We start from the raw sequence: 27,038 nt of genomic DNA on the forward strand, positions 1-27,038 counted from the left end.
AGCCAGTGCCGCTGCTCGTGGTGGCTGCCTCTGCGCCTAGGAGCCGGACATGCTGGCTGCCACACAGAGCCAGGGCAGGCTAGGAGCCTGAGCAGTCAGGGAGTCTGCCTTACCCCGCCACTCCCTGGACTTTTAGCGGCCTGCTCAGCAATGCTGACCAGATCCCACAGGGTCCCTTTTCGACCTGGCGTTCTGGTTGAAAACCAGCTGCCTGGAAAACCTAGTTGACCAGCAGCCTTGGCATGAGCCAGCACCCAGACTGCCAGCACATCACAGCCTCTTCTTTTTCCTTAACTTCATCCTATTCCACCCACTTGTACCACCCTCTGCCCGTGTTCACAAGCAGCCTCTGCTGTCGTACTTGGAGGAGCTGGGGAGGGTACAAAGGTCTGTGCCCTGCTTCGCGAATGTGCCCCCCCCACCTCTGTGGGGGCATGACGGGGCTCCGCTAGGGAGATGTCTGAGCAGGCTGAGAGGAAGAAACTCCGACATGCCCGCTGCGGGGCGAGGGGTAGCGACCAGGCTGCCTGGGCAGCGGGCTGGGCACCAAGAACCCCGTGGTACGTGGCCGGGCTCTGCCCCACCCCAGGTCACGCGCTGCAGACGGCTCCGCCCGGCCCCACCCGCCGCAGGCGAACGTGGCAGCAGGCGGTGGCGTCCAGCTCCCAGGCGCGGCCATTTTGGATGCGGGAAGCGAGCGGCGGCGCGGGGCAAACCGCGCCAGGGAAGTGGCGCCTCGAGGCCCGGCCAAGGAGCAACCCGCAGCTAGGTGAGAGTGGGTGGGAGATGCCGCCGCCAGGCCGGACAGCGCGCGCGGGAGCGGCCCGGCCTGGCCCCGAGGAGCGTGAGCAGAGCCGCCGGCGGTAGAGAGACGTGGCAACCCGGAGCGGCGGCGGGCATTGCGCATGTGCGCCCCAGGGCTCATGGGAGCTGTCGGCCCTGCGCTGCGTCGGCGCCCCGTTGCTCGCGCTCTGCCCCCTGCTCTGTGAGGCTGCCCGCGCGGGGGTGGGGGGCGGTGCGTCTCCTCCCCGGCGGCCGCGTCAGAGCCGGCTGCGGGGTCACGCCGCGCCGCGGGCCTGTTGCTGCCCTTACCGGGGTCCTTCCCGCCGCCGGGCGGAGCTGCTCTGTAGGCGGCGCTGGAGAGTCTGGCAGCGGGGGCGCAGCCTGGGATCGGGGGGCGCTTCTGCGGAGCGAACAGAAGGGGAACGGTCGAGGCTGCTGTTTAAATAGCGCGTGCAAGGCCCGGAGAGATCGTCTCGCCTCTGGGCGCTGTGGCGGCCGGCTCAGGAAGGCCGCCCGAGGTGGGTTTGCACTTGGGTTACCTTGTCAGGCGTTGTTCCTTCCCTGCTTACCGGGGGGTAGGAATGACTTCGAAAAACAAACCAACGCAAAAGCGGGGCGTCTGAAGGGGGCTTTTCTAACAGGGCGTGGGATTCACTGCATGTTCTGCCCATGGACGTTTGCAGCCTTGTTTGTGCTGCCGGTGTAACTTACTGTCATAGAGAATAATCTAGTAACCTACACCCCCAAGTTGGGTGGCTTTTTCTTTCATTTAAAAATTGTGGGATTTATGCATCCTATGAAGATTCGCCCTGTAGTTCATTAATCATTTGTGCTATAGTGTCTCTGATCTAGACGGTAAACTCCTTGGGACAGAGGCCAGCTCTTCTGTCTGATATTTAGCGCCTATCCCTCTGGTATCTGAAGTCTTGTTGGTACAGTGATGATGATTAAATGTTAAATACTCATAGTTTGGCAAGCAAATGTTTCGAAAACGGGTAGTCTGATCATGCTAGAAACGTAAGAAAGGGACTGGTATAGAAAAACTCAAGTAGTTCTGATTTTGGCATTTTCCTCCGGCTTTGAGCATGTCAGCGAGCATCCATTCTTGCTGTGCATAGTCTTCCCTGTGCCCACGTGGCACTTCATTTACATCAGCAGTGCTCTGTCACCCGAGGGGCCTGCCCATCTGCATTTCAAAAAATGTGTGGGATCCTCTTCTGTCAAATGGAACTAACCTCATGTGCTTCAGATCAGCGGCACCTTCAGATCAGCGGCACTGCTATGGGTACCCGCATGGCCCCACAGTATGCCAACATTTTTATGGCTGATTTAGAACAACGCTTCCTCAGCTCTCGTCCCCTAAAGCCCCTACTCTACTTGCGCTATATTGATGACATCTTCATCATCTGGACCCATGGAAAAGAAGCCCTTGAGGAATTCCACCACGACTTCAACAATTTCCATCCCACCACCAACCTCAGCCTGGTCCAGTCCACACAAGAGATCCACTTCCTGGACACTACAGTGCTAATAAACAATGGCCACATAAACACCACCCTATACCGGAAACCTACTGACTGCTATTCCTACCTGCATGCCTCCAGCTTTCACCCTGACCACACCACACGATCCATCGTCTACAGCCAAGCTCTGCGATACAACCGCATTTGCTCCAACCCCTCAGACAGAGACAAACACCTACAAGATCTCTGTCAAGCTTTCTTACAACTACAATACCCACCCGCAGAAGTAAAGAAACAGATTGATAGAGCCAGAAGAGTTCCCAGAAGTTACCTACTACAGGACAGGCCTAACAAAGAAAATAACAGAACGCCACTAGCGGTCACCTTCAGCCCCCAACTAAAACCCCTCCAACGCATTATTAAGGATCTACAACCTATCCTAAAGGATGACCCAACACTCTCACAAGTCTTGGGAGACAGGCCAGTCCTTGCCTACAGACAGCCCCGCAACCTGAAGCAAATACTCACCAACAACCACATACCACACAACAGAACCACTAACCCAGGAACTTATCCTTGCAACAAAGCCCGTTGCCAATTGTGCCCACATATCTATTCAGGGGACACCATCACAGGGCCTAATAACATCAGCCACACTATCAGAGGCTCGTATACCTGCACATCCACCAATGTGATATATGCCATCATGTGCCAGCAATGCTCCTCTGCCATGTACATTGGTCAAACTGGACAGTCTCTACGTAAAAGAATAAATGGACACAAATCAGATGTCAAGAATTATAACATTCATAAACCAGTCGGAGAACACTTCAATCTCTCTGGTCACGCAATCACAGACATGAAGGTCGCTATCTTAAAACAAAAAAACTTCAAATCCAGACTCCAGCGAGAAACTGCTGAATTGGAATTCATTTGCAAATTGGATACTATTAATTTAGGCTTAAATAGAGACTGGGAGTGGCTAAGTCATTATGCAAGGTAGCCTGTTTCTTCTTGTTTTTTCCTACCCCCCCCCCCCCCCCCCCCAGATGTTCTGGTTTAACTTGGATTTAAACTTGGAGAGTGGTCAGTTTAGATGAGCTATTACCAGCAGGAGAGTGAGTTTGTGTGTGTATGGGGGTGGGGGGGATGTGAGAAAACCTTGATCTATGCAGGAAATAGCCCGACTTGATTATGCAAAGAGTTGTCACTTTGGATGGGCTAGCACCAGCAGGAGAGTGAATTTGTGTGGGGGGTGGAGGGTGAGAAAACCTGGATTTGTGCTGGAAATGGCCCACCTGTTGATCACTTTAGATAAGCTATTACCAGCAGGACAGTGGGGTGGGAGGTGGTATTGTTTCATATTCTCTGTGTGTATATAAAGTCTGCTGCAGTTTCCACGGTAAACATCTGATGAAGTGAGCTGTAGCTCACGAAAGCTCATGCTCAAATAAATTGGTTAGTCTCTAAGGTGCCACAAGTACTCCTTTCCTTTTGCGAATACAGACTAACACGGCTGTTCCTCTGAAACCTCTCATGTGCTTAGTTTCTTCAGGAGGCTTGTCAAGATTAATTACTCAGTTATAATATCTGATGTTGAAGAAGACACCCCATTGAGTTGTAAATGGGCATCACAGCATGTTCTGATAGTTGCTGTGTCTCTTTTGTTATCTTTTTTTGCTTTGTCCAAGAATGAGCTGAGTGCCACAGGGGTACAAAAGAGAGAGACAGGGTGGCAGAGCTTAAGTTCTTATTCCAGTACCTGTGAGCTGTTTCTGTTCTGTGGCCTTTAATGAGGTTGGCTGTCTGAGGTAAATAGGATGGATTTTAGTGAGCCAGCTCCCCACTTTATAAGCAGATGAAACCATATGTTTCCAGTTTGTATAGGGTGGTACGAATCTGATGTCCTTCAACTTCCCCTAGCCGCACTGATCCTTTCCTCTACCCATACACTCCCACCCCCAAACTAACCTGGTACCTATTTAGACTGGGAAATAATGGCTTAATATCTGTAAAAGACTTAGGCTATGTCTACAGTACCACTTATGTATAAAGCCAGCCCAGAGCGACATAAGTTATACTGACCTAAGCACTGGTGTGGACAGCACTATGCTGATGGGAGAGCTTCTCCCATCGATATAGCACACCTGCTGTAAGCTCTCTAGTTTAGCCATAGCTTTAGAAGATGAAAAGGCCTACAGTTCATAAGGAGTACTTGTGGCACCTTAGAGACTAACCAATTTATTTGAGTATAAGCTTTCGTGAGCTACAGCTCACTTCATCGGATGCATCCAATGAAGTGAGCTGTAGCTCACGAAAGCTGATGCTCACATAAATTGGTTAGTCTCTAAGGTGCCACAAGTACTCCTTTTCTTTTTGCGAATACAGACTAACACGGCTGTTACTCTGAATACAGTTCATAAATGAGTATTATTTATATCTGTGCCTATACATCCCTTAATTAGGATGTGTGTATTCAGGATGGCTGTTCATTTGGGGATCCTTCCTAGCAGTTAATTGGCCTAATAATGGATAGCAACACCTGCTGCTTAATCAGGAGAGTATTAACAAAAATTCTGCTTAATGAGCTTAACCAGTGCTTTAGGTGTTAACCCAATCTTACCTTTTCACATCTAGTTATGGAAACATTGCCTGTTACATATTTTAAAAAATGCATTAAGTAACATTTGAGTCTGGTATTTTAATTGATTAGTGAGCTTATTCACTTCTCAGGTTAAGCCTGAGCCTCTCAGAATAATTCTACTCTGCTTTGTTAACATGGATGTCTACTCAGCTGTGGAAATCTGCTTGTTAAGGGTTAACATTTAAACATAGCACCACTACAGACTGTGATTCAGTTCTAGAAATTGACTTTATCCTTGTCAATTTTGGGTAGTCTTCCTTAATTATCAATTTCCGTATTTTTGGGACATAACCTGAAAATGATTTTAAATTAAGATTAGTCAGAAAAAGAAATATGTAAATTATTTGGTTTCACATTTTTCAGTTACTTCGCATTACTTTTAAAAAATCAAAAGCTAACTTTTTCTGATTGTCAACTCAGCAAGCTCAACCTTTGATCAGTAAAATGAAACTTTTTTTTCTGCTTCTAACATAATCACCACTTTAAGACAAAAAGTTGTGCAGTCAGAATTTATGGCCTGATTTTTTCCTAAATGCCAAATACCCACACATCCTTCTGAAGCAAATGAGAGTTGTGGGTGATTTACACCTTCGAAAATCAAGCTGTTAGCCTTTTCCCCAAAATTGTCAGTTAACACCTGACTAGAATTCAGCTCCCTCTTCCTTGGTCGTATTGGCTCTGCATTCTGAATCAAGTAAATAGTTACACCTCAAAGAGGTACAGACCTTGTCTGTACTAAGTATTCTTCTTCTTGTTAAAAGCTCCCATGATTGTTTTAGTGTTGATGCAGCTCTGACATTGCTGGCCACAGTGATAGCATTAGCATAGACCAGTTTTTTTTCCTCAACCGCACCCCCTTGTCATTTAGTAACCTAACCCTGCTGAGTTTTATATTAAAATAAACCCTTCTGAAAACTGGATCTATACTGATGGAACTCTTTTTAGTGGCAAATTACACACAGATTTTTTTTTTTTTTTTAAACAAAGCCACAGAGCGAGAACCTGTTAGGAATATGCTACTTTTGTTATTAATTTAGTTATTAAACACAATTTAATGAATTCGTACAGAATGCACTCAAGTCTGGGAGGCTTTTCCAAATTCGGTGACATGGCCAAGACTCATGAAATGAACTTTTAGTCACAAACCTCTAGATGGCAGGAGCATAATTTCTTTTGGGCTAATTACACATTTGCTTGACTCTGCTTGTAATTCTTTGTCTCTTGGGTTTTATATTTTTGGACTGGTTTGTGGGGCTTGTTTGCTTTTTATTATGTTAACTTCAGGACCATAGATGTGACATAGGAAGTATCGGTTTTGTGGGTTATGTTCAGACTTTTTTTTTTTTTTTTAATAATCTGAGAAAAGGCAGCAGATGATGTGCAGAGGAAGTGACATGCCCTAAAATATTTCTACAATGCAAATAACCATCCCTTTTCCCCACCCTCCAGCTAGCCCATACCAGCTGACTCTGGCTCCCCAGGTTTGGGATGCAGGGCTGTTTCGTTGTAGTGTAGACTGCCAAGCCTGCACTCAAGCCCAAGCCTGGAAGTCTATATGGCAGTGAAACAGCCCCTTAGCCTGAGATCTGTCAGGTGAAGTCAACTGGCATGGGCTGGCCGCATGTGTCTAATTGCAATGTAGACATACCCTAAAATAGACTTTACTAATTTGCATTAATGACTGGTAATCCACTGCTGATTGAATGTTCTTGTGGTAAATAAAAATAAAATATCACAATGCATGTTGCTAATATATTTGGACAAGCATTTTATTTTTGACAGTAGGTTATAATGTAGTATGTTATGTAGAAACAGGGAAGTCTTAGGAAGAGAGACTTCACTGTAGGGTTCTATAAATATGTAAAACTAAATCTTTGCTTGGAAGTGGGGTTTAACCATCAAGGATTACTTGCTGAGAATTATGGGTTTGTGGATTGGAGCAGCGAGGAGAAAGAGATGTTTTTCTGTAGCTAAATGACTTTTTAATATAAAGTTGGGAGTAATAGTAAAGGCCACTGCCAAAGCTGGTAGAAACTAAGGATTTGGGGCCTGATCCTGATAGGCACTTTGCCCCTGCGGTTTTCTTCAGGACTTTTTCAACAGCTTTGTTGTGTGGTGACTAGTCTTCAATCCTTATTTACCCTCTTTTGGTTTCTCTTACTCTTCCATACCTGCTCTCTTTTAATTCTCTAGAACAGGGGTCTCCTATGCCTACCTCCCAGTGCTTCCTACCGCCAAACAGCTGTTTGGTGGTGCTTAGGACTTTCCAGGAGGGAGGGGGGAGGAGCAGGGACATGGTGCACTCAGGGGAGGAGGTGAAGAACAGGCGGGGCCGGGCGGGGATTTGGGGAAGGGGTTGAAATAGGGGCAGGGAGGGGGCGGAGTTGGGGCAGGGACTTTGGGGAAGGGGTTGGAATGGGGGCGGGGAAGGAGCAGAGAGGTAAAATATGAATTAATGGATCCTTGCAGTACAGCTACATTTTGCATTTCTTCAGCAGTAATTTAGTGGGGGACGTAAAGAATACAATCTGCACTGATGTCTTTGAGCTACTCATTGTGGGAGGAGATTCTTGGGGCAGCGGTATGAAGGAGGTAAATTGACTCGTTGTGAATGATGTTAGTTACTTTAAATCTGTCTGTTCTGTGGAACAGGACAGGAGCTTTTTTCTTTATGTATGACTCAATTATTTTCTTCCCCCATGTCAGTGAGGTTCCCTCATTCTGTCTCTTCCCACTGTCCCCGTCACTTTCTTTTCAGATCCTGTGGTCTGATTCTCAGGGCCATTTCCAATGAGAGAGAGAGAAGGAGAGCGTGTGCGAGCGCTAAACAGGAACACTGCAAACAGCTGGGCACATCATTGGCTGGTGTAAATTGTCAGAGTTCAGTGGAAGTCAGTGGAGCTATGGCAATTTACATCAGCTGAGGATCTGCCCCAGCATTTCTATTCTGTAGGGCTATTATAACATATCTAAGGTTTCAGTGATGTGGCCCTGAGACCAATGTACTGGTGATTTGAGTTTGAGATCCCTGTTCTAGAATTATATCTATGGGCCAGATTCTCCACTGTCTTGCTTCTTTGTAATCGCTTACACCTGTGCAAACTGAGAGTGGATAAGTTTAATTTGGAAGCATATTATACTTGCAGCGTTACCAATTCTTGTGGGGTTTTTTTTTTTCCATGAGCTTTGTGACTGCGGTTCCCAGGTTTGCCGGTCCCACTTGGTCACAGGGTGTGGTTGGGCCCCCTCCCTGTGCAGCACTTGCCACAGCTGTCAAACTGCACCCCTCAGGGAGAGGCAGGAGCAACAGCTGGGAGTTGCAGGGAGGGGCTGCTGCTTTCTGGGAGAGGAGACTGAGAGTAAAAGGGGAGGGTCTTGCAGGGGGAGGTGACTAGGGTTACTAGGTCCAGGTTTTCCCAGACATTGCCTATTTTTTGATCCTCCATGCTCTGTCCGGGCAGATTTTTCTAATACGAGACAATGTCCAGGTTTCTTGCAGAGCAGATGTTGCAGCTCAGAAAGAGTCCTGATTGATCTGCTTTGTGATTGGTCTCTCCCGTGCATTTACATTTGATTGGTCCCTTGCAGCTGCCAGATCCTGCCCACCCATGCCCTGGCTCCCAGACCTGGGCAGGAGGAGATCCCTGCAGGGAGGCGCTGACTGACAGGCTTGCACTATGTTCTGGGTCTGCACCAGCCTCCATGCCACTGTGACAGGGCGACACTGCCCCTCCATCTCAAGATTGAAGCCCCAGGTACCCACTCCAGCACCCCTCAAATCCCTCCTCCCAGTACACACACCCTTCCAGCACCCCGTCCAACTCTCCCCTCACCCAGGCAGTGTCCTCTATTTGGAAACTGGAAATATGGAAACCCTATGGGGGTAGGGTGAAAAAATGGGAATAAACTAAAAGATTGGAAGGGTAGATTGCACATGTGACATACCCAGGCTGAGGCACCCAACAAAAGCATAACTGAGAAACCAGAACTGGGTTGTCTTAGGGGTTTCTTTAATTCTCTACTCCTGGATAAATCTTTTTTGTTATCTGTATTGTTACAGACATACTTGCTGACAGGTATTTTGAAATAAATTACAAATATTATTGAAACTGGTATGGTACTGTGTTGTTTTGATAAATAACATATGCAGAATTTTAAAATGTGCTCAGAATTTTTAATTTTTTGGGGGGTGCAGAATTCCATCAGGAGTAAACTTGTCTGCTAGGACATGAATTGAGAATATCTTGTTTACTCAAGAGTAGCTAATGTCTTCACAGCCATAAAAACATTTGATTTTTGGCAGGTAATTGAAGGAGGAAGAGCTTTAGGAATGTTTTTGTTGTGAAATATAAACTTGTGCTATTAGCTTTTTAAAAACATTCTATTAAAAAAAAATACTTCAGCCCGGGTAAGTTTAATGGAAGGCTCTACCCAATGCAGTTCCACTGCAGAGGGCTGGGGCGGATGCAGAGATTCTGCAGACAGGATCCATAGCCCTACAGGCTGCAGAATGCTGCTTCAGAGGTCCTTCATCTGTTCTTGGATGGAGAGAGGTTTTGAGTTGGAGAGGAAAGGGGCTGGCTTGTAGGCAGTAGATCTAATGGCATATGGGGAATTCCCCCCATGTTGGGGGACCTCAGCCATGAAGAGTACTGCTTAGTGGATGTGAAATGGATCTGTTGCCTCTCTGTAACTTGGCTCAAGTATTCCATCTCCCTCCTTGTCACCTGAACCTTTTGTGCAAAGCCTTCTGTTCGTGTTTTCCAGAGGCGACAGAACTGTTCCTTGTATAATTTAAACTTTCATTTATTCTCAGGAGCTTTACATATGTGAGCATATGTCAGAATTGACTGTTGCTATACCTTCTTTTGTGTGTATATGTAGGTATATATTTTACCTTCCTCAGCTTGGTAACAAGAATGTGAACATTTTTAGTGTTAAATCAGTAGCTGACTATGTAGGTTTTTTACATGGAATATGACTTTTTAGTAAAAGGGGGGGAAAACCCCTGTAATTTTCTAAATGGAAATCTCTGTGTGTTGTATTGCATTTTTAGCACATTTTCTAAGACCTTCCCACTGTGCCTTGTTAAAGGAATATGCTGGCAGAGCTTGATAGCTCCTGACGTAATGGATATTGTAGACAAGTCTTATCAAGACTCAGTCTATTTGTTATACATATAATGAGTTCACATGGGATTTGTATTTCATTATAGCTACCTTAGGAAACGTTCTTCCAAGAGACAAATAACTGCCTGGTTTACCAGACTTGTGAGAAACAAGACATTATTTGTTGTTTTTTAATTACACCGGACCCTCGCTAGAACATGTGTCTATATAACGCTAATTCGGATATAATGCAGTCACGGAGATGGATCCCAAATTTAAGTACAGTACAATTTTTTTTGAGTATAGACACAATAAATCAACTGCTGAGCGCTCTCCTGTCGACTCTAGTACGCCACCAGAATGAGGCGCACAAGCGCAGTCGACAGGAGAGCATCAGCTATTCATGCACCATCAGCTATGTGATCTTAGATCAACCCCACGCGGTAGTGTAGACAAGCCCTAAGACGATTGCTGTAGGCCTAGAACGCCATACAAATGTCATGTAATAAAACTTTACAGGTACAGTACTGTATTTATCTTTAGAAAGATGTCAAAAATGTCGGGCAAAAGGAAGGCTTACTCGGTGCAGGAGAAATTGGACGCTATCGAACGACTTAAAAATGGCAAAACCCAGGCAAAGATTAGCTGCTATATTGGCATGAACGAGTCCACCTCCGTCGATGGCTAAAGAATGCTGACAAGCTCGGAACTTACATTCATAACCTGGATGAAGAGCATGGCCTTCAAAGAAAACGAGCCTGCTTAGCGAATGATGCCGATCTTGAATCTGCAGTGTACACATGGGGTTTGTGCAAAAACAGTAGAAAGGCATTCCTATCTCTGGTCTGCTTATAGCCATGCAAGCAGAAAAATTCGACCGGGAACTTAATGGCGAATTCAGCAATTTTAAGGCGAGTTCGGGTTGGCTATGGTGATTTCAGAAAAGACATGGAAAACTCTGCTGACGCCGCCACACAATCGTGCCCTGCAAAGCTGAGGGAAATTTTACAGGTGGAGGGTTACTCAGAGGAACAGATTTACAATGCAGACGAAACAAGAATTTATTATAAAATGTTGCCCGATAAAACCCTGGCTGTCAGAACAGATGAACATAAGAAAGAAGGATATAAACAGTCAAAAGATCGCCTTACTTTATTGTTTGTGTGAATGCAACAGGCAAGCATAAACTAAAACCATTGTGCATTGGAAAGTCTTGCGTGCCTCAGCGCTTTCATCACGTAGATGTGAATTGCCTGCAGTTTTCGTACAAGAACTCCAAAAATTCCTGGATGACCAGAGATTTTTGAACAATGGTTCTTCACCAGATTTATCCCGTCTGTGCAAAAGCATTTGTGGGCAAAACGCTTAGAAGAAAAGGCCATTCTTTTGTGAGACAACTGTCCAGTGCATCCTCCAGCCGAAAGACTCAGAACCCGTGACAGTACAATATGGGTTGAATACTTCCCTAAAAACATGACTTCCAAAATCCAGCTGCTTGATCAAGATGTTATCGCCATTTTTAAGCAGCATGATCAACGGAACTTGGTACGACAAATGATAGAAAGTGAGTTGTCTGTCACCGATTTTCTGAAGAAGTTGACTATAAAAGACTTCTTTTACACCGGCGGCAATTCCTGGAATTTATTACTTGCTGAAACGATAAACTGCTGTTGGATGGTGGGACTGAAGGAGTCGTTTGGCCACCCGCTCCTGGAAGAGAGTGAAGAAAGCAGATCACAGTCTGACGAGGAATTTGACTTTGAGGGATTTACAGAGGAGGAAGTTGGAAGAACAGACATGGAGTGGATGCAGGAGCTGTGCCAGCAACTGTCCGGGCTCGAGCTAACTGTTCTGCCACTAAATATCGAGTCCTGGATAAGAGGTGATGATGAAGCAGAAGAATTTTGACCCATTACTGAAAGTCTAACAAATGACCAAATTCTTCAGGCAGTATGACCAAACAACATTCCAGAAGCTGAAGAATTGGCCTTCGCCGTAGAAAAAGAAGAGGAAATGGACGTCATTCCAACGTCAGCTGTGACCGTAGCCTGCTTAGAGACTGGTTTGAGACGCAAGCCATTGAGCCTATAAAAATTATGCAGCTATGTAGTCTTTTGCAGTTTGCTAAGTGGAAGCAGCACAGCAGCAAGAAGCAAAAGCAATTCACCGACTTTTTAAAGAAAAACTAGACTAATTTATTGTAATGTCTACTTTAAATCTCTAGTAAAGCAACCCTTTTTTTTTTTCTTGTTTCCTTCAAGTAGGAGTTTATTTTTTAAGGTTTTCTATACTTTATGGATGTGACATTTACTGTATACAGTAACTTCATTTTAACGCGGTCCCTGCTATAACACAGTACTTGGCATGGATCCCAAATCCCGCTTTCTAGCGAGGGTCCTGGTGTACCTTTTGTACTGTAGAACACAAATCCAGAAATGAGAGAAAAGGAAAGTTGAGAATTCATTTTCATGGTTTTTCTCCCATCTCTCTCTCTCTCTCTCTCGTGCTTCCCACACATTTTGTGCTACCTTTTAATAATAAGATTTTTAAGCAAGGGTGTGGTTTCATGTTTCTTGGGGTAAAATGGATTTTCCAGTGTTTTAGCATGATGAAAGACACTCCTATCCTCTACTGGTTGTGAAAGAAAACCAGTTTATCATTCAGCCTTAAGCTTTGATGTTCTCATTAGATTAGTCAGGAGAGAACTAGTGTGGCCTCACAGGGCTTGTCTGTTTGGTAAACATCAACTGCTGCAGCTAAATCATTATAAAAATCCATCTGGTTACACCGGGGGTAACCCCCTAGTGTAGACACACTGAATCTGCTTTAAATTGTGCTTAAGCTTAATGCAATAAGTCCCCTTAAGTGCAATTTAAAACGGTTTTCCATTGTGTCAGTGTTAGGGACTTGCACTGGTATAAAAACATAAATTTTTATATTCAATTAGTTACATCAGCACAAGTTTTCTAATATAAACAAGGTCACAGTTAAAGCAGAGGAAAAGGACTCAGGATTTCCTGGGTTTTGTTCCCAGACGTGCCAATGGTTTCCTTTGTGACCTTTGGCAAGTCACTTGAATTTACAGAGTTGCTACCTCAACTTCTTTAGAAATAAGTTCAGGTGCTCAGCACCCTGTTGAAAACAAGTGCTCTATTTGAGTGCTTTAGTTTATCTGTCTGTAAAATGGGAATATGTACTTATCTGCTTTGTGTGGATTTTGTGAGGTTTAGTGTTTGTAAAATATTTCATATCCTTAAATGAAAGGTGTTATAGAAGTAAGGATTTCAGAGAAGTTTTGAATTTGAAACATTGTCTCTATAGTATAAGGTGTGGAAAGAATATTTATTATACAGATGTGCGGGACACTGAGTAAATGGTATGCCCAGGGCTCCTCAAAATATTTGTTTTGGAGCTGGTATTTCAACTTTCTTGGTCTCCCAAACCAGCATCTAGTCCACTATACCATACTCCTTTCTTTGTAATTCAGTTTGAAATAGTTTTGTCTTATTTTTCAATACAGATTTTGTTTCTCTGCAGTTTGTTGTAGCTGAAGAAAAATGATGGAAGAGAGTGGAATAGAGACAACCCCACCTGGCACTCCCCCGCCAAGCACATCAGGGGCAGTAGCTGCTGGTATCACCATTGCCGCCACCATCACCACACCTGTCTCATTAGGTATAAGAAGCTTCCAAGCATCTGGGTTTTGCTTGTTCGTGTGTTTGAAGCATAGCAATTAGTCCAAGTGAAAGCAATATTATAATGTGTATAATTGCAGTGCACTTCTCCAGACTAAATTGAAGAACTTAATTTCTTCCTTAATCCCAGTTGTGTGCTCCTTTAATGATTTTCTACATCTTTTAAGAATATGGCTTTTTAAATTTACACTTCTATAAGAAATTATGTGGGTGTATGTCTAGGATTTTTATGGACGAGTGGGCGCAGAAAATAGAGGCTTTGACTGCTGTGTAGGGAATAATAATAGAGTTGGCTAGTACTGTAGATAATCTGAAGATTTTGCAGGATCATGTAGGGAAATTACCTGCTCGCTTGGCCTGATTTTCTAGTGTTTGCACCATTTTCTGTAGACTATATTTCCCCCTTTTTGGTGAATATGCAGTTACAATTGTGCAGCCTCAGAGTAACATCTGACCCTCCAGTCGATACTTAGAATCTGTTTACTTTCCAGTAGTTGTATTGCCTCTGAATTACTAAAAGGCATAAAATGTAATGAGTTATTTTTGTTACGATTTTGAAGTCGCACCAAAGTTGGAGTGTTAACTGAGTAGTGACTCCAAAGGAAGATTGTCACCTATTGAACTGGCAGCACGTGAGGCCACTTTTTGAAGTCTCCATTCAAATACTGACCCATCCTGCTGCTGTCTAGCTTGACATCTGATGGGGTCACAGTAGAAGATGGGGCATTACTTACTTTTTGGTGACAGTTTACTTGTAACTGGAATCATTACTACATACAACTTATTTTTTGCGGAAAAGCTTTAGGTATCTTATTCAGATATTTTTGTAAAGAATTTTAAAGCTATTATAATTTCTTATTAAAGTGCCTTTTCTTTTTTCCATTTTTCCTCTCCTAGCTTTGTCCAGTTCTCTCACTGCTCCAGACATATCCCCTCTCCCATTTTTCCCTCCTCAATCATTCTCCACACCTCTACCACCCTCAGTATCTTCACTTCCTCCTATGAGGTCGTCAGCGCCTTTGCCATTTGTGCCTTCTGCAACAGTTTCAACTATTGCACCCCCTTTAACTCCTGCCCCACCTCCTATTACCCCTCCAACTGCTTCAGCTTTTAGCGGCACCATGTCCCATTTCTCAACACCTCCTCCTCCAAGCTGTATTCCTGGCCCTAACCTTTCTGTACCTCCCACGGCACCCCCCATTTCAGGATTTTCCATTGCTTCATCCTATGACATTACCAGAGGTCATGCTGGGCGAGCACCACAGACCCCGCTGATGCCATCATTTTCTGCACCTTCAGTCACAGGTAGTATTTTGTTCCGTCTTGTAAGATGGGGGCAAGTTCTCATTAGTGGCCTTATGTGTAACATAAGGGGTAGTAGGGTGTCAGCATTTTTCTTTTCAACCTGCGTCCCTGTAGAGAAATGCTGGCTGACTTCTGTATTATGCCAGGTACATCTAACTCATTCTGAGTATAAAGAGGTGGGAGTGCCTCTTTGGGGAGAAGTAGTCATGGTCTAGGACAGAAGTGTCACTTCAGGGAAACCCTAGGAACAGACAAGTTTGGGGGGAAAAAAAAAATAACTAAAACAAAAAGTTACTCTGGCTAACCCGTGTAGCCAAACTCCACTGTACATAAGCGGGCTCTGTTCAGAACAGCGTAGAAACTTCACTTGCTGTACAATAATACTATAGTATAACATTTTGAATCCATAAATTATACTCTAATGCAGTAGTTCCTAAACCTGCTGGTAATATATAGGGAACTGGCTGGTCATGTGGTGCTGGCTTCTGCTTTCTTATTTCCAGCCTCTATATTGCTTTAGCAGATTAATTGTGGTAAGATACATGAATGTTTGTGTGTGGCTTGTTTTTGCTTATCAGGTGTCTTGACAAATCCTGTTACTCAACAAACAACTTTTCCATCCTCTCTGGTGCCTGGAACTGGAAGTGGCCCTGCAATAACTTTCCCAGAGGAGAATGAAGACCCCAGAGTTGCTGGCATACAGAATGAAGCATCTGCTGGAGGCCTCTGGGGATTTATAAAAGTAATTGTTTTATTCTTTTACCATTTGTGGATTAAGTCTTTTAACAGACTAAAATGTACCGTAAGTTCTTCAAGTATGTGCTGGTGTGGATCCCATTGTAGGTGCACATGAGCTTCATGCATATGAGACCAGAAGGCATTAAGGGCAGGAAGGCTGCATCCCTCCCTCAGTTCCTTCTTGCTGCCTGTGACAACAAGATAGAGCCTGGCATTTGTCTGACCCACTAGTTGATAACTCAGGCTAAACTTCGAAAACTTACAAAGTCTTCAGCACTACAACTTATTTTTTATGTTCAACTACCACGAAGTAATCTAACCAATATAGGCTGAACTTTACTAGTTAGACACCCCTGTAGAGAGCTTCTTAACATGACAGATTTGAAACCTGCAGGCTTTAAGCACTGTCTGTCCTGCGATGGACTAATTTTGTATTTGTCTTCTGCTTGGGGAATGGCATATTCTGAGCAGATACTTGGTTTGCTTGTCCTCTGTTATAATGCACAGTTGCAAGGCCTGAAATTCCATCTTCTGGAACAGTCCATAAAGTTCTCATCAGATCTTAAGGAAACAAGCTCCAGAATCCCACTGGTGAACAAGTCCGCATCCTACATTGGCTCTGTCAAGCCAGACAGGTGACACCTGAGACAAGTGCCGAGAAGACAGATGGAAAGATCTGGTACAGGCATTCCTGGCACTGAAGCTGCCCTCAACATAAATTTTGAAGCTAGCACCAAAACCTCAGGTGTTGAAGTCAAGTACTGAGAAGGATTGCTCCAAATACAGAGGAAGACTCTCAGGAAGAAACTCACTGTCATCCCACAAGGACTGACTGCTGCAAAGCATTCACAGAGAAGTCCAAGTCCTGTACAGACTCAAGAACTGAGAAAGGGCAGGCTACTATGCAGCAGATTCTGCTGGTCCTAGTCCTGGCTCCAATAACACATCCCTCATTGTTAACCCTGGCCTTGGGGGATGAGACTAGGGCAGAACTAGATCCATCACTGGTGCTGAGACACTGGCACTGGTACAGACTCTGGTACTGTGAGCACCTTACATGTTGGTGCTTCCCCAGAAGAGGTTTACTGCTTTTCACTGTCACTGGGCATGTTTTTTCATCATTGAGTAGAGAACTCTCCCCTGTGGTCTGCAATCAATGCTATTGGGAGACCTATGGGCTTCTCTTATCGATCTCAAACACCACTGGCCCATCAAGACTGGCATTAGACTGACCAACATCCAACTAAGTCAGCTATACTCCTGTGCTATAGTAGTAGTAGTTAGTACCACAGGCATTGAGAAGCCAATTTCTATAACCAAAGAAAAGAAAGAGTTCTTTCTTGCTAGCAGTATGTATGGCCAGACCCCAAATGCCTGAATACCAGAAATAACCAGATTTAGGGTCAGAGCAACATCAATACCCTAACTTATTGCTAAAGAATCTCTTATCTTTGTTGCTAGATGAACTGTATCCTTGATATCCGTACTGGCACCAGATGACTTCAGGGTGTTCCAGTCTGAGTAGTCCTCAGATCAGAGAAATCTCACAAGCTGTTTGAAAACCTTTCAGCTTTTGGTCTTGTCATGATCACCCTCCCCATGACTGCTTGACCTCACTAAAGCTCTGTCAGACTCCATCCACAGTAATGCCAATGGCAAAACCAGCTGAGAAGAAGTACCAGGTGCCCCCCACAGGATTTGAGGACCTTTGCGCTCTCCTCAACCTGGGCTCCTTAATTATGTGACTTGTACAAGAGAGGTAGAAACTGAGTTAAAGCTCATCTAAGGACGAAGACCCTAAATGACTCAATTTATCTGAGAGGAAGTCATGCTGTTCAGCTTAGCCTCACACAGCTAGAGTGAACAGCCAGCCCTTTCTGCCAGATTATGATACTTACAAGAAAGGGTGTCGCCCTGTTCACCGTGAAATTCCCTTGTGACAGCAGAGGGTCTTCAGGACATATTTAGAAACGCCAGCACCAATGGTGTCCAAGACTGTGTTGTAGGCAGCAGTGGGTGCTTTAGACATTGCAGATCGGTCTATGTCCACTGTAGTGGCCATGCACAGAGCACTGCGGTTCTAGGCATTGGGCATCCTGAGGAAAGTGCATGCCATGATTGAGGATTTATCCTTTAATGGCTCAGGGCTGTTCAGCATGCAGACAGGCAGTCCTGTGCACTGACTGAAGGACTTGAAAGCTACCCTGCACTCTCTGGGGGGCTTACGCCTCTGCTCCATGTTACAAGATGTACCATTCACAGTGCATGCCATCCTACCATCCCACACAGATGGAATATCATGACAGAATATGGTGTGATAGCCTCCTCTTCCTAAGCAATGCACCCCACTCCTGTGATGTATTAGCAGATTTGACAAAGCTGTTGAGAGCCACGTTAGACCTAGACTAGAGAGTACGATCTTTAGAGTCGCATTACCTCTTTCTACTACGTATTATCTGTCATGACATCAAATGGTCCTTGGCTACCCCTTCCCTGACTCTGTAGCAGGGTCTTGTGAGAAAAGTCTCAAAATATAAGTGGCCTCATTTCTTTGTCTAGGAACCATAGAGTAGGTCCCAATAGAGTTTGGGGGAAAAGGCTTCTACTCCCGGTGTTTCCTCATTCTGAAGATAGGAGGTCTTTGTTCTATCCAAAACCTGAGGAGACTCAACAAATACATATTTCTCCTCAGGTTCAGGATGATAACACTAACCTCCATCATTCTATCTTTTCGAGCTTAGGAATAATTCGTAGCATATAGGATGCATCCTTCCACTTTGCCATCCATCCAACCTGCAGGAAGTATCTAAGATTAACAGTGGGGCCCATTCATTATCAATACAGGGTTGTAGCCGTTGGACTCCTATTGCACCGAGAATATTTACAAAATGCTTGGTAGTATGAGTAGTACACTTAAAATGACAGAGAATTCATGTTTGCCCATACCTGAATAACTGACTGATCTGGGCAGTTCTCAACAGGATACTGCAACAGCCTTATGTGGTGTTTCCCCATTGTCTCAAGTAGGTCTGTGTAAACTACTAGAAATCATGCCTCGCACCATTGCAGACTATAGACTTCGTAAGAGCTTTAATAGACTCTAGATCCACTTCTAGTACCAGGCACCAGAGAGGACAAGTTTCAGTCACTTCAGCCAGAGGTTTATGATCTACAGCCTAGTCTGATGATGATCATAGTGCATATGTGTCTGGGGCTACAACATCACATGTTAGTGTGAACATATGACGCCACTTGCCATATTTAATTTACAGACCTTGCAACTGTGGCTGAGGTCCATATACCTCCGGTCCAGACATCACACGCACAAAGGGCTCACATTCCTGCCTCAAGTCCTATGGCAGCTTGCTTCATGGCTAGATCCAATAAATGTGAGAAAAGGGATGCCCTTCTGTCCCCTCTCTGACTACTCTTATCACAGACTCCTTGGAGGCGCCTACCTGGAATATCTGCTAATACAAGACACGTGGTCTTGGGAACTACACATGAACATCCTGGAACTGAAGGCCATCAGATTGGCCAACACAGTGTTCCTGCTTGTTCTGTGGAACTCCGTGGTGCAAATCCTGATTGACAACACATCTGCAATGTACTCTAAACAAGCAAAGACGTACACTATCATCCCCTCTTTGCCATGAAGCCATCAGGTTCTGGATATGGTGGTGTTGTCACCATGGTAATCCCAGTGGCTCAACACTTTCAATGGGTCAGCAGCCTAGTAGACTACTTGAGCAGACATATAGTGACCAGAATTGAGTGGCCACTGGAGAAATCCATCCTAGACACAATATTCAGTCAGTGGTGGGGGGACTCCTGTCATAGACTCATTTGTCACAGAGGACAAAACTAAATGTCTGCATTTCTGCTTCAGAAGAGGTGATGGTCTCAAGGACTCCTATACACTTTCCCATAACTTTTTTCTGATTCCCAGGATAATATCCAAGATCAAACAGGACAAGGCTGGGATTATCGTAATAACCCTGTACTGGTCAGGACTTTTTCGGCTCTTGAATGTCCCATACGCCTGCCACTGTGCCTGGACAGAACTTCAGAACCGAGATCCGATAATTCACTCAAACCTGCAGTTGTTGCACCTGACTGCTTTGTTGTTGGCTGGTTGAGCACTGACGTTGCCCCCAACAAGTTCAAGAAATTTTATATAAAACACAAAACCTTCCACTAGGAAAACTTATCCTTGAAATGAAAAAAGATTCTCTATATGGGCAACTCAGAATAATGTTGACTTAGTGGCGGCCCCAATACTGAAAAGATCCTGGACTATATGCTGCTCCCAAAATACACAAGGATACCCTTAAGGTTCACATTGCTATGGTATTTGCATGTCACACTCTGGCAGTCAGACTGTCTTCTAACACCCTATGACATCAATATTTTTCAAGGGCTTTCTTCGTACTTTGCCTCCAGTCGGAGACCTGATTCCCACTTGGGATCTGTGTCCTCTTCCTACAGCTTTTATGGAGCACTGTCAGAATGCTCAGAACACCCCCTTACCAGCAAGACTGTCTTTCTCTTGGCCATTACCTCAGCATGGAGTGTCAGTGAACTCCAAGGTCTTATGGCCAGACTGCCTTATATATGCTTCCATAGGGACAGGCTGGTGCTGAAACCACACCCCAAGTTCATCCCTAAAGTGGTCTCAGATTCCACCTAAACAAATCTGTTTACCTGTCTTCTTCCTGAAGCTTCGTTCAATGTTGGGAGAAGAACTGCCTACTCTGGATGTCTCCAGAGCTTTGCTCTGTTACCTCAGGCTGTTGTGTCACCTCTTTGTAGTTCTATTTGGTGCAGCAAAAGGCCAAGCTAGAACGCAGCAGAGAATTTCTAAGTGGATCACACTGAGTATTTCCAGATGCTATCAAATGGCTGGGGATCCTCTCCCTCCGAATGCCAAGGCATGCACCATCAAGGCACAAATAGCATCTTCTGCCTGCTTCAGGAACATGCCTCTCGGAGATTTACACGGTGGCTATATGGAGTAACTCACTAATTTGTGTTAAACTGCCATCAGGTTATTTCCTGGTGAGCTAGGATGACCTGACTACCACAAATAGTGGGGAAGAAGCTGAAGACTCTAGCATTACTTCACAGAGGTGTACTGGTATTTGTTACAGAATTTGGACTAAAAGTAAATCAATAAGTTTCTGCTCTGTGTTTCAAGAGCAATTAAACTCCCCCCCCCCCCCCTTTGGGAAGTCTTTAAAGGAAGCAGGTCCAGCCCATGCCTGCTGTTCCTGATTTTGATACTTTTCCTTTCCGAAGGTCTGTCATGTTCCAGAATCTCTTGGGCTCCATTTTAGCCTTCCTGGGTTACTTTTCAATCTCCTGACTCCCAGCTTTCACTAGGCAATCCTTCTGGAAGCAACAGAACACCCTTCCTGGAATTGACTATTCTCTACTGGAGTGAGCTGGGCTCCCTTCTGCTCTTAGCAGTTTCTGTGAAGATTAGTGATTGATTAGCATAGGCTCAACCACAATTCTAGTTCTGACTTCCTGGGGTAGTCCACTACATACAGCTGCTTCTCCAGAGACTTGGATTTCTTGTTTTTGTACCCAGTAACAGTTGACTGTGGCACACAAACATTATGCACTTGACATGGCAGCAAAGCCAGATGTCAAATTTTGGGAGAGCAACACTTCGCTGTCTGAGTGATTCAGCCAAAACTCCTTTGTCCTACCATCCAGGGAGGATACTGCTTGCCAGTAACCTGCAGCAGGATCTACACTGACACATACTCGAAGAAGAGAGAACAGTCAGTTACCCTATAGTCACTGGTTCTTTGACCTGTTGTAATCAGTGTGGATCTTGCCCTCTGTCCCTCTTTCTGGAGTCCTCAGCAATACAAACTTTGAATTACAAGGAACTGACAGAAGGTCAGAAGGCGACCCTACCCTTTATGCACTCCTTTGGGAGCACAAGGTAATGTGGGGAACGTGTGCATTCCCGACTGACATAACTATTAAAAAAAACTTTCCTCTCTCATGCACACCTGCAATGGAAATGACACGGACTATAACAGCTCAAAGAGCCACGGTTACTGGAGGGTAAGTAACTATTTTATTTGCTGTATCTAATCAGACAGTTATCTCACCAAGCCTTATACCTGTCTCTAGCAATGACCAGTGTGACAGATCATAAAAAAGTGGAAGATGTCTTTCCTCACCCACCTCCCTGATCCCCAAATTAATGCACCTGGTTATTTCTGCAGTGCTGCACAGGGTGGTGGAGAGACAGATTCTATCTTGTGACCTAATGAATGAGAATTGACCGTTGTTGCTAACGTGTAGCAGCCATTGCTATTGTTTATAAATTATGTGGATTTACTTATGTGCTGCATCTGCAACAAAGAAATGAAAAAATCAGTATTTTGTGGAAAGTGCTTAAAAGTATTCCACGTTTCCTCAAAATATTGTAAATATACTGAGCAACATAAACAACAAGTGCTTCATGCTAAGAGAAAATGTGCTGGGCTATAAGATGCCTTTCACTATAGCAAAAATGTAGGTATATAAATGTGAAGAATGGCTTTTAAGTCTGGTTTTATACTTTATTGTGTATTTTTGCGCTTGTGAAATGCTTTTGTCGAACAGTGTTACTGAGCTGACTCTTCATTGGTGCCTTCGCTAAACTAAATAAGTCTGATAAACTGCTCTGGAGTGACACTGGCATTCACTCTGATTTGGAGCAGTATTTGCATTCATATTGAATAAGAATCGAATACAATTTGAATGCAGTAGAAAGCAGTTCCACCTATGATTATTTGGCAGAGGAACACTGGGCACGTTGCCAGTGTTGTCTGGAATCTGTATGGTGAACTATACAAAAATAGATCACATTGGCTTTTCAAGAAGGTAAAAAAAAAAAACCCTCCCTCTTAATGTTTGTTTAAAATTGTTTCAGTCCAGTTACATGGTGTGAAAGCATCTACAGTCAATACCAGGGACCTATGCATAAATACAACCCTAGGACTTCTGGTCTCAGGGTAGTGGTACTAGACAAGCTACAGTAGGTAATGCTCTTGGTCACTGAGAGAGAGGGGTTGTTTAATGTACATCTCAGTAAAGCCTTTCAGTAATGAATTTATGGAGTAGCATTAGTGGCAAGGTCAGAAAAGTGTACCCTAGTTGAAAAAAGTCATACTATGGTAGGTTTCAGAGTAGCAGCTGTGTTAGTCTGTATTTGCAAAAAGAAAAGGTGTACTTGTGGCACCTTAGAGACTAACAAATTTATTTACTATGGTAGTGAGAGCCCAAAATTCTTGTGGTGCAAGAGGAAAATTCATTGATGTGTTTACACACATGTATACATATGCGTTCTCGCTCTCTTTCTTTCTGTTGTATGTGCGTGTGTGCCTCTTAGGCAAGAAAAAAGGTAAAACTCAGTCTCTCTTCAGTGGATAAAAATCATGATTTAAAATAACTTAAATCATATATTTACATGTATGATTCTTTTTACTTTTTATTTTATAGTCTTAAATTGTTATAGTACACCTCTACCCTGATATAACGCGGTCCTTGGGAGCCAAAAAATCTTACCACGCTATAGGTGAAACCGCATTATATTGAACTTGCTTTGGCCTCAAGCATTTCCATTATTAATAGCCGCTTCCAGCCCCCTGACTGATCCCTCAGAACCCCCGACTATCCAACCCTCCACCCCCCCACTCCCTGTCCCCTGACTGCCCCGACTCCTATCCACACCGCCGTCCCCTGACCGCCCCACCCCCAGAACCTCCAACCCCTGGGCCCCAGCCGCCTTAACACGCTGCTCAGAGCAGTGTGTTGGAGCCTGACACGCTGATCCACCAGAGTGCACAGTCCTGCCCCCCAGAGCACTGCTTTACTGCGTTATATCCAAATTTGTGTTATATTGGGTTGCGTTATATTGGGGTAGAGGTGTAGTACTTGTTTCTTAGTTTAATTGTTAAATCTCCTTCCCGCCCCCCCAACTGAGATCTGAAATTCAGTAGGAAAAATTTCACAATTACATTGCTCATCTGTGCTGCAACAAATTCAGAGCTTCATTAATATCCTTAATGCACAACACCACAAACTCCAATACAAAATTGATAAGCAAAAGAGCTTGAGCTGTTTTTGCAACCAACATTACTTTTCAATATATTGAACTTCTACGTTTCAAGAAAGCTTGAAATACTTTGATCACATTGTCCTCTTTCATCGGGATTTGCAGTTTGAAGTCAGTGGGACCTGTGTACCTAAATCACAAAGGTGCTTTAGAAAATGCCAACATTAAGACCCTAAATTCAGGCCTAGAAATCTAAGTTAAGGCTTCTATTTCTGAACTTTGGCCTGTGTATGGTTGGTTGGTTGTTTTTAAGTTCACAATAACTTCAATTGAAAGTTTAAATAACGTTTAATTGTTAAAACTGAGGTAACTTTCATTTTGAAGCGACGATTTCATACCACTAAGATTTTTAATAAAAATGTTAGCCTTTAATTCTGGACGCAATTATGTACATGCTTAGCAAGCACAGGGGTGGTCCCACTGAATTCAATAACCTTTTCGGGATCAGGACCTTAATTTTCAATGTTTAGTTTTTTGCATATAGCATTTGTGTAAAATTCAACTAAGATACACCACCAATAATGGCATTTCAAAAAAGCATTAGTTCTGTGTAAATTTTAATCTAAAATTGCAACGGCACAAATTTTTACATCAGTTTTACAAAGCCTCAAACTGATTTTAAATCACTTCTGTCTGGTTTCTGCCCTGAGATGCATAATGTCAAAAAGGGTGGATTCATCTTCCCTAGATGCCTACTGAGTGTCTTGACTTCTATTTGAATGGAAAATCTGAAGCAACTTCTTGTCCCAGGTTTGTTTTAAGTGTAATATTTCAAGGCTTAAGAAAAGGCCTGAAGGTTTGAGAATAAACTTGATCTACAGTATTTACTTATTTATTTGTTAATTTTGTAGGGTGTAGCTGGAAATCCTATGGTAAAGTCGGTGCTTGATAAAACAAAACACTCAGTAGAGTCCATGATCACCACGCTGGATCCTGGCATGGCTCCATATATCAGTAAGTACTTGAGGCAAACTTCCATAGAGTAGTAAGTGTGAATCATACAAAACTCATAAACATAAAGAGATCTTATAGTCTTCAGATGAATTTTTAGGTACTGTACAGGTTTATAATAAAACTGATCATTTAAAAGCAGTACTGGAGTGTGGTGTACACCAAATTTTGTACGTAAGACAGGTTTTTTGTTTTAATGTTGGGCCATGATTCAAGTTACAACACCGACTTTTAGTGGTGTGGTAGTGATGGAATCGTTGCATTTGGAATGCTGCTATCTTTCTATGCCCCACTTTGCAATCAATTTGTAACTTCCCCAGTTAAACTTGGGGTTGAAATGTCTCTGATTCGGTTCAGCAAGTGTGCCATAATTTCCAAAAATAGGCACTTTTTGGAAAGTTATATTAAAAACCCATTCTGCCATCTTAATTGGATGTTTTGTCAGGATGGTCTTGGGGTAAAGCACTGGACTGAGACTCAGGGGGCCTGGGTTCTAGTCTCAGCTTTGCCACAGACTTTGTGTGATCTTGAGCAAGTCACACAGCTACATCTACGCTATGAGCCCTGCTTGTGTACACAAACTCATGCTAGCTCTTGTCAAGATAGTGTGAGTATAAATAGCAATGTCGCTGTGGGAGCATAGGTGGTGGCAGTGGACACACGGCTGAGCTATGCCGAGTACATATCCACTGGTTTCAGGTGGGTTTGCGCTCAACCGCGTGTCTACCTGCTACTACCTGTGTTACTACATCTGCACTGCTATTTATGCTTGGGATCGCTCCATAAGAGCTGGGGTGCGCATGTTTACACAAGCAGGGGAATCACACCCCTAACTCATAGTGTGGATGTAGCCTTAATCTCTCTGTGCTTTAATTTTCTGCTTGTATGTTCTGTCCCTTTGTCCCTCTCGTTAGACTGTAAGCTCTTCAGTGTAGGGACTGTCTCTTTGTATTACACTGGTGCCTAGAAGTCCTACCTGAGATTGGTGCCCCATTGTGCTAGGTGTGGCATAAACACACAGTAAGAGACAGGCCCTTCACTGAAGAGCTCAGTCTAAATAGACAGGACAGACAAGAATGGGATGGGAAACAGGTGTGTAAAGTGCCTTGATGCAGCTGGTTAGTGGCAGATCTGGGAATAGAACACAAATATACATTGTTATCCATTGGATCACACTGATTATTCCAATGTTGGTTGGACTTCTAATATATAGGTTGCTATGTCTGCACAATATGTTAACTTCAGAAAGATCATTCATGGTGTCTCTAAAAATTTGCAGGTGCAAACTTTGGAAGGTGAGCAGTTATCTGGGCACCTATAGCTACTTCTTCAGTTCTCTGTTTGCTGTAGTCGTCTGCATAGATGCATATGAAAATACAAAAACTGAGGGAAGGGAGAGGGAAGAGCTTGGAATCTTATTTAATAATTCGTAACTGAAAGTCCGTGCCCACCCATGGGTATGGCATTTGGGTCAAGTAATTCACCATCCCTGTAGTCTCCTTCATACAACTAATGAAATTGTTGTATGCAAATTAGCTGTAGAGTAAGAGTGGTGATTTTGTTGAGTTACTTCTGTTGTCACAATGATGTAAGACTTTGCATGTCATAGAATCATAGAATATCAGAGTTGGAAGGGACCTCAGAAGATCATCTAGTCCAACCCCCTGCTCAAAGCAGGGCCAATCCCCAATTTTTGCTCCAATCCCTAAATTGCCCCCCCAAGGATGGATACATGCCTTTATTTTAGCTGTTCAGTGCATGGATGTAATGTGTAAAGTCACAATGGCTGAGAACTTAAATTTGATGGCAGTAAACTCTGAAGCCCAGTGATGATTGAACCTGGTGATGTTCTGAACCAAAAGAGCTCTCAACCTTGCTTGTAGCTGTTTCCATTGCTTCACGCTGGTTAAACAGGCATTCTGGGCTTCAGAGTGACACACAGTGAGCATCCTGGAATCTTAGAATAGAGTGTACAGCAACTTTAAAATACTTTAATTACAGAGTTATTCTTGGCTAAAAGGAAAAAAAAGTAATGTTGTAGTTTAGTGCTAAAACTTGTTGCATGCCTCAAGTGTGTTGAAGTTTGTTTTTGTCCCTTCAGTAATCCAATGAGTATGCTAATGGCTAAGGAATACTCACCCGGCTAGTGACTTATTTCTACTATAAAATGGTGCCTTTGTGGCAGACATTCCAAACCCATGAAGAAAACGCAGAAATTACGCTTGTTTT

The 27,038-nt window shown here is 43.8% G+C and overlaps 1 protein-coding gene across 4 annotated transcripts in view; it reads left to right on the forward strand.

Annotated features, from left to right (window-relative positions):
• Positions 1–638: 638 nt before the first annotated feature.
• PRRC1 (proline rich coiled-coil 1) overlaps positions 639–27,038 on the forward strand; it is a 39,891-nt gene continuing 13,491 nt past the window's right edge. The window contains exons 1-6 of one of the 4 annotated variants that reach the window (XM_048849662.2): positions 997–1,301; positions 8,479–8,645; positions 13,536–13,673; positions 14,591–14,998; positions 15,577–15,740; positions 24,710–24,812. In XM_048849662.2, coding sequence (XP_048705619.1) covers positions 13,556–13,673; positions 14,591–14,998; positions 15,577–15,740; positions 24,710–24,812 — 793 coding nt within the window. In that variant the 5' untranslated portion in view covers positions 997–1,301; positions 8,479–8,645; positions 13,536–13,555. Of the gene's footprint in view, positions 770–996; positions 1,302–8,478; positions 8,646–13,518; positions 13,674–14,590; positions 14,999–15,576; positions 15,741–24,709; positions 24,813–27,038 lie in introns of those variants that run through there. The other 3 variants (XM_048849659.2, XM_048849663.2, XM_048849660.2) reach the window with 3 other exon arrangements.

This window comes from Caretta caretta, chromosome 5 (genome assembly GCF_965140235.1).
Source record: "Caretta caretta isolate rCarCar2 chromosome 5, rCarCar1.hap1, whole genome shotgun sequence".
NCBI lineage: Eukaryota > Metazoa > Chordata > Testudines > Cheloniidae > Caretta > Caretta caretta.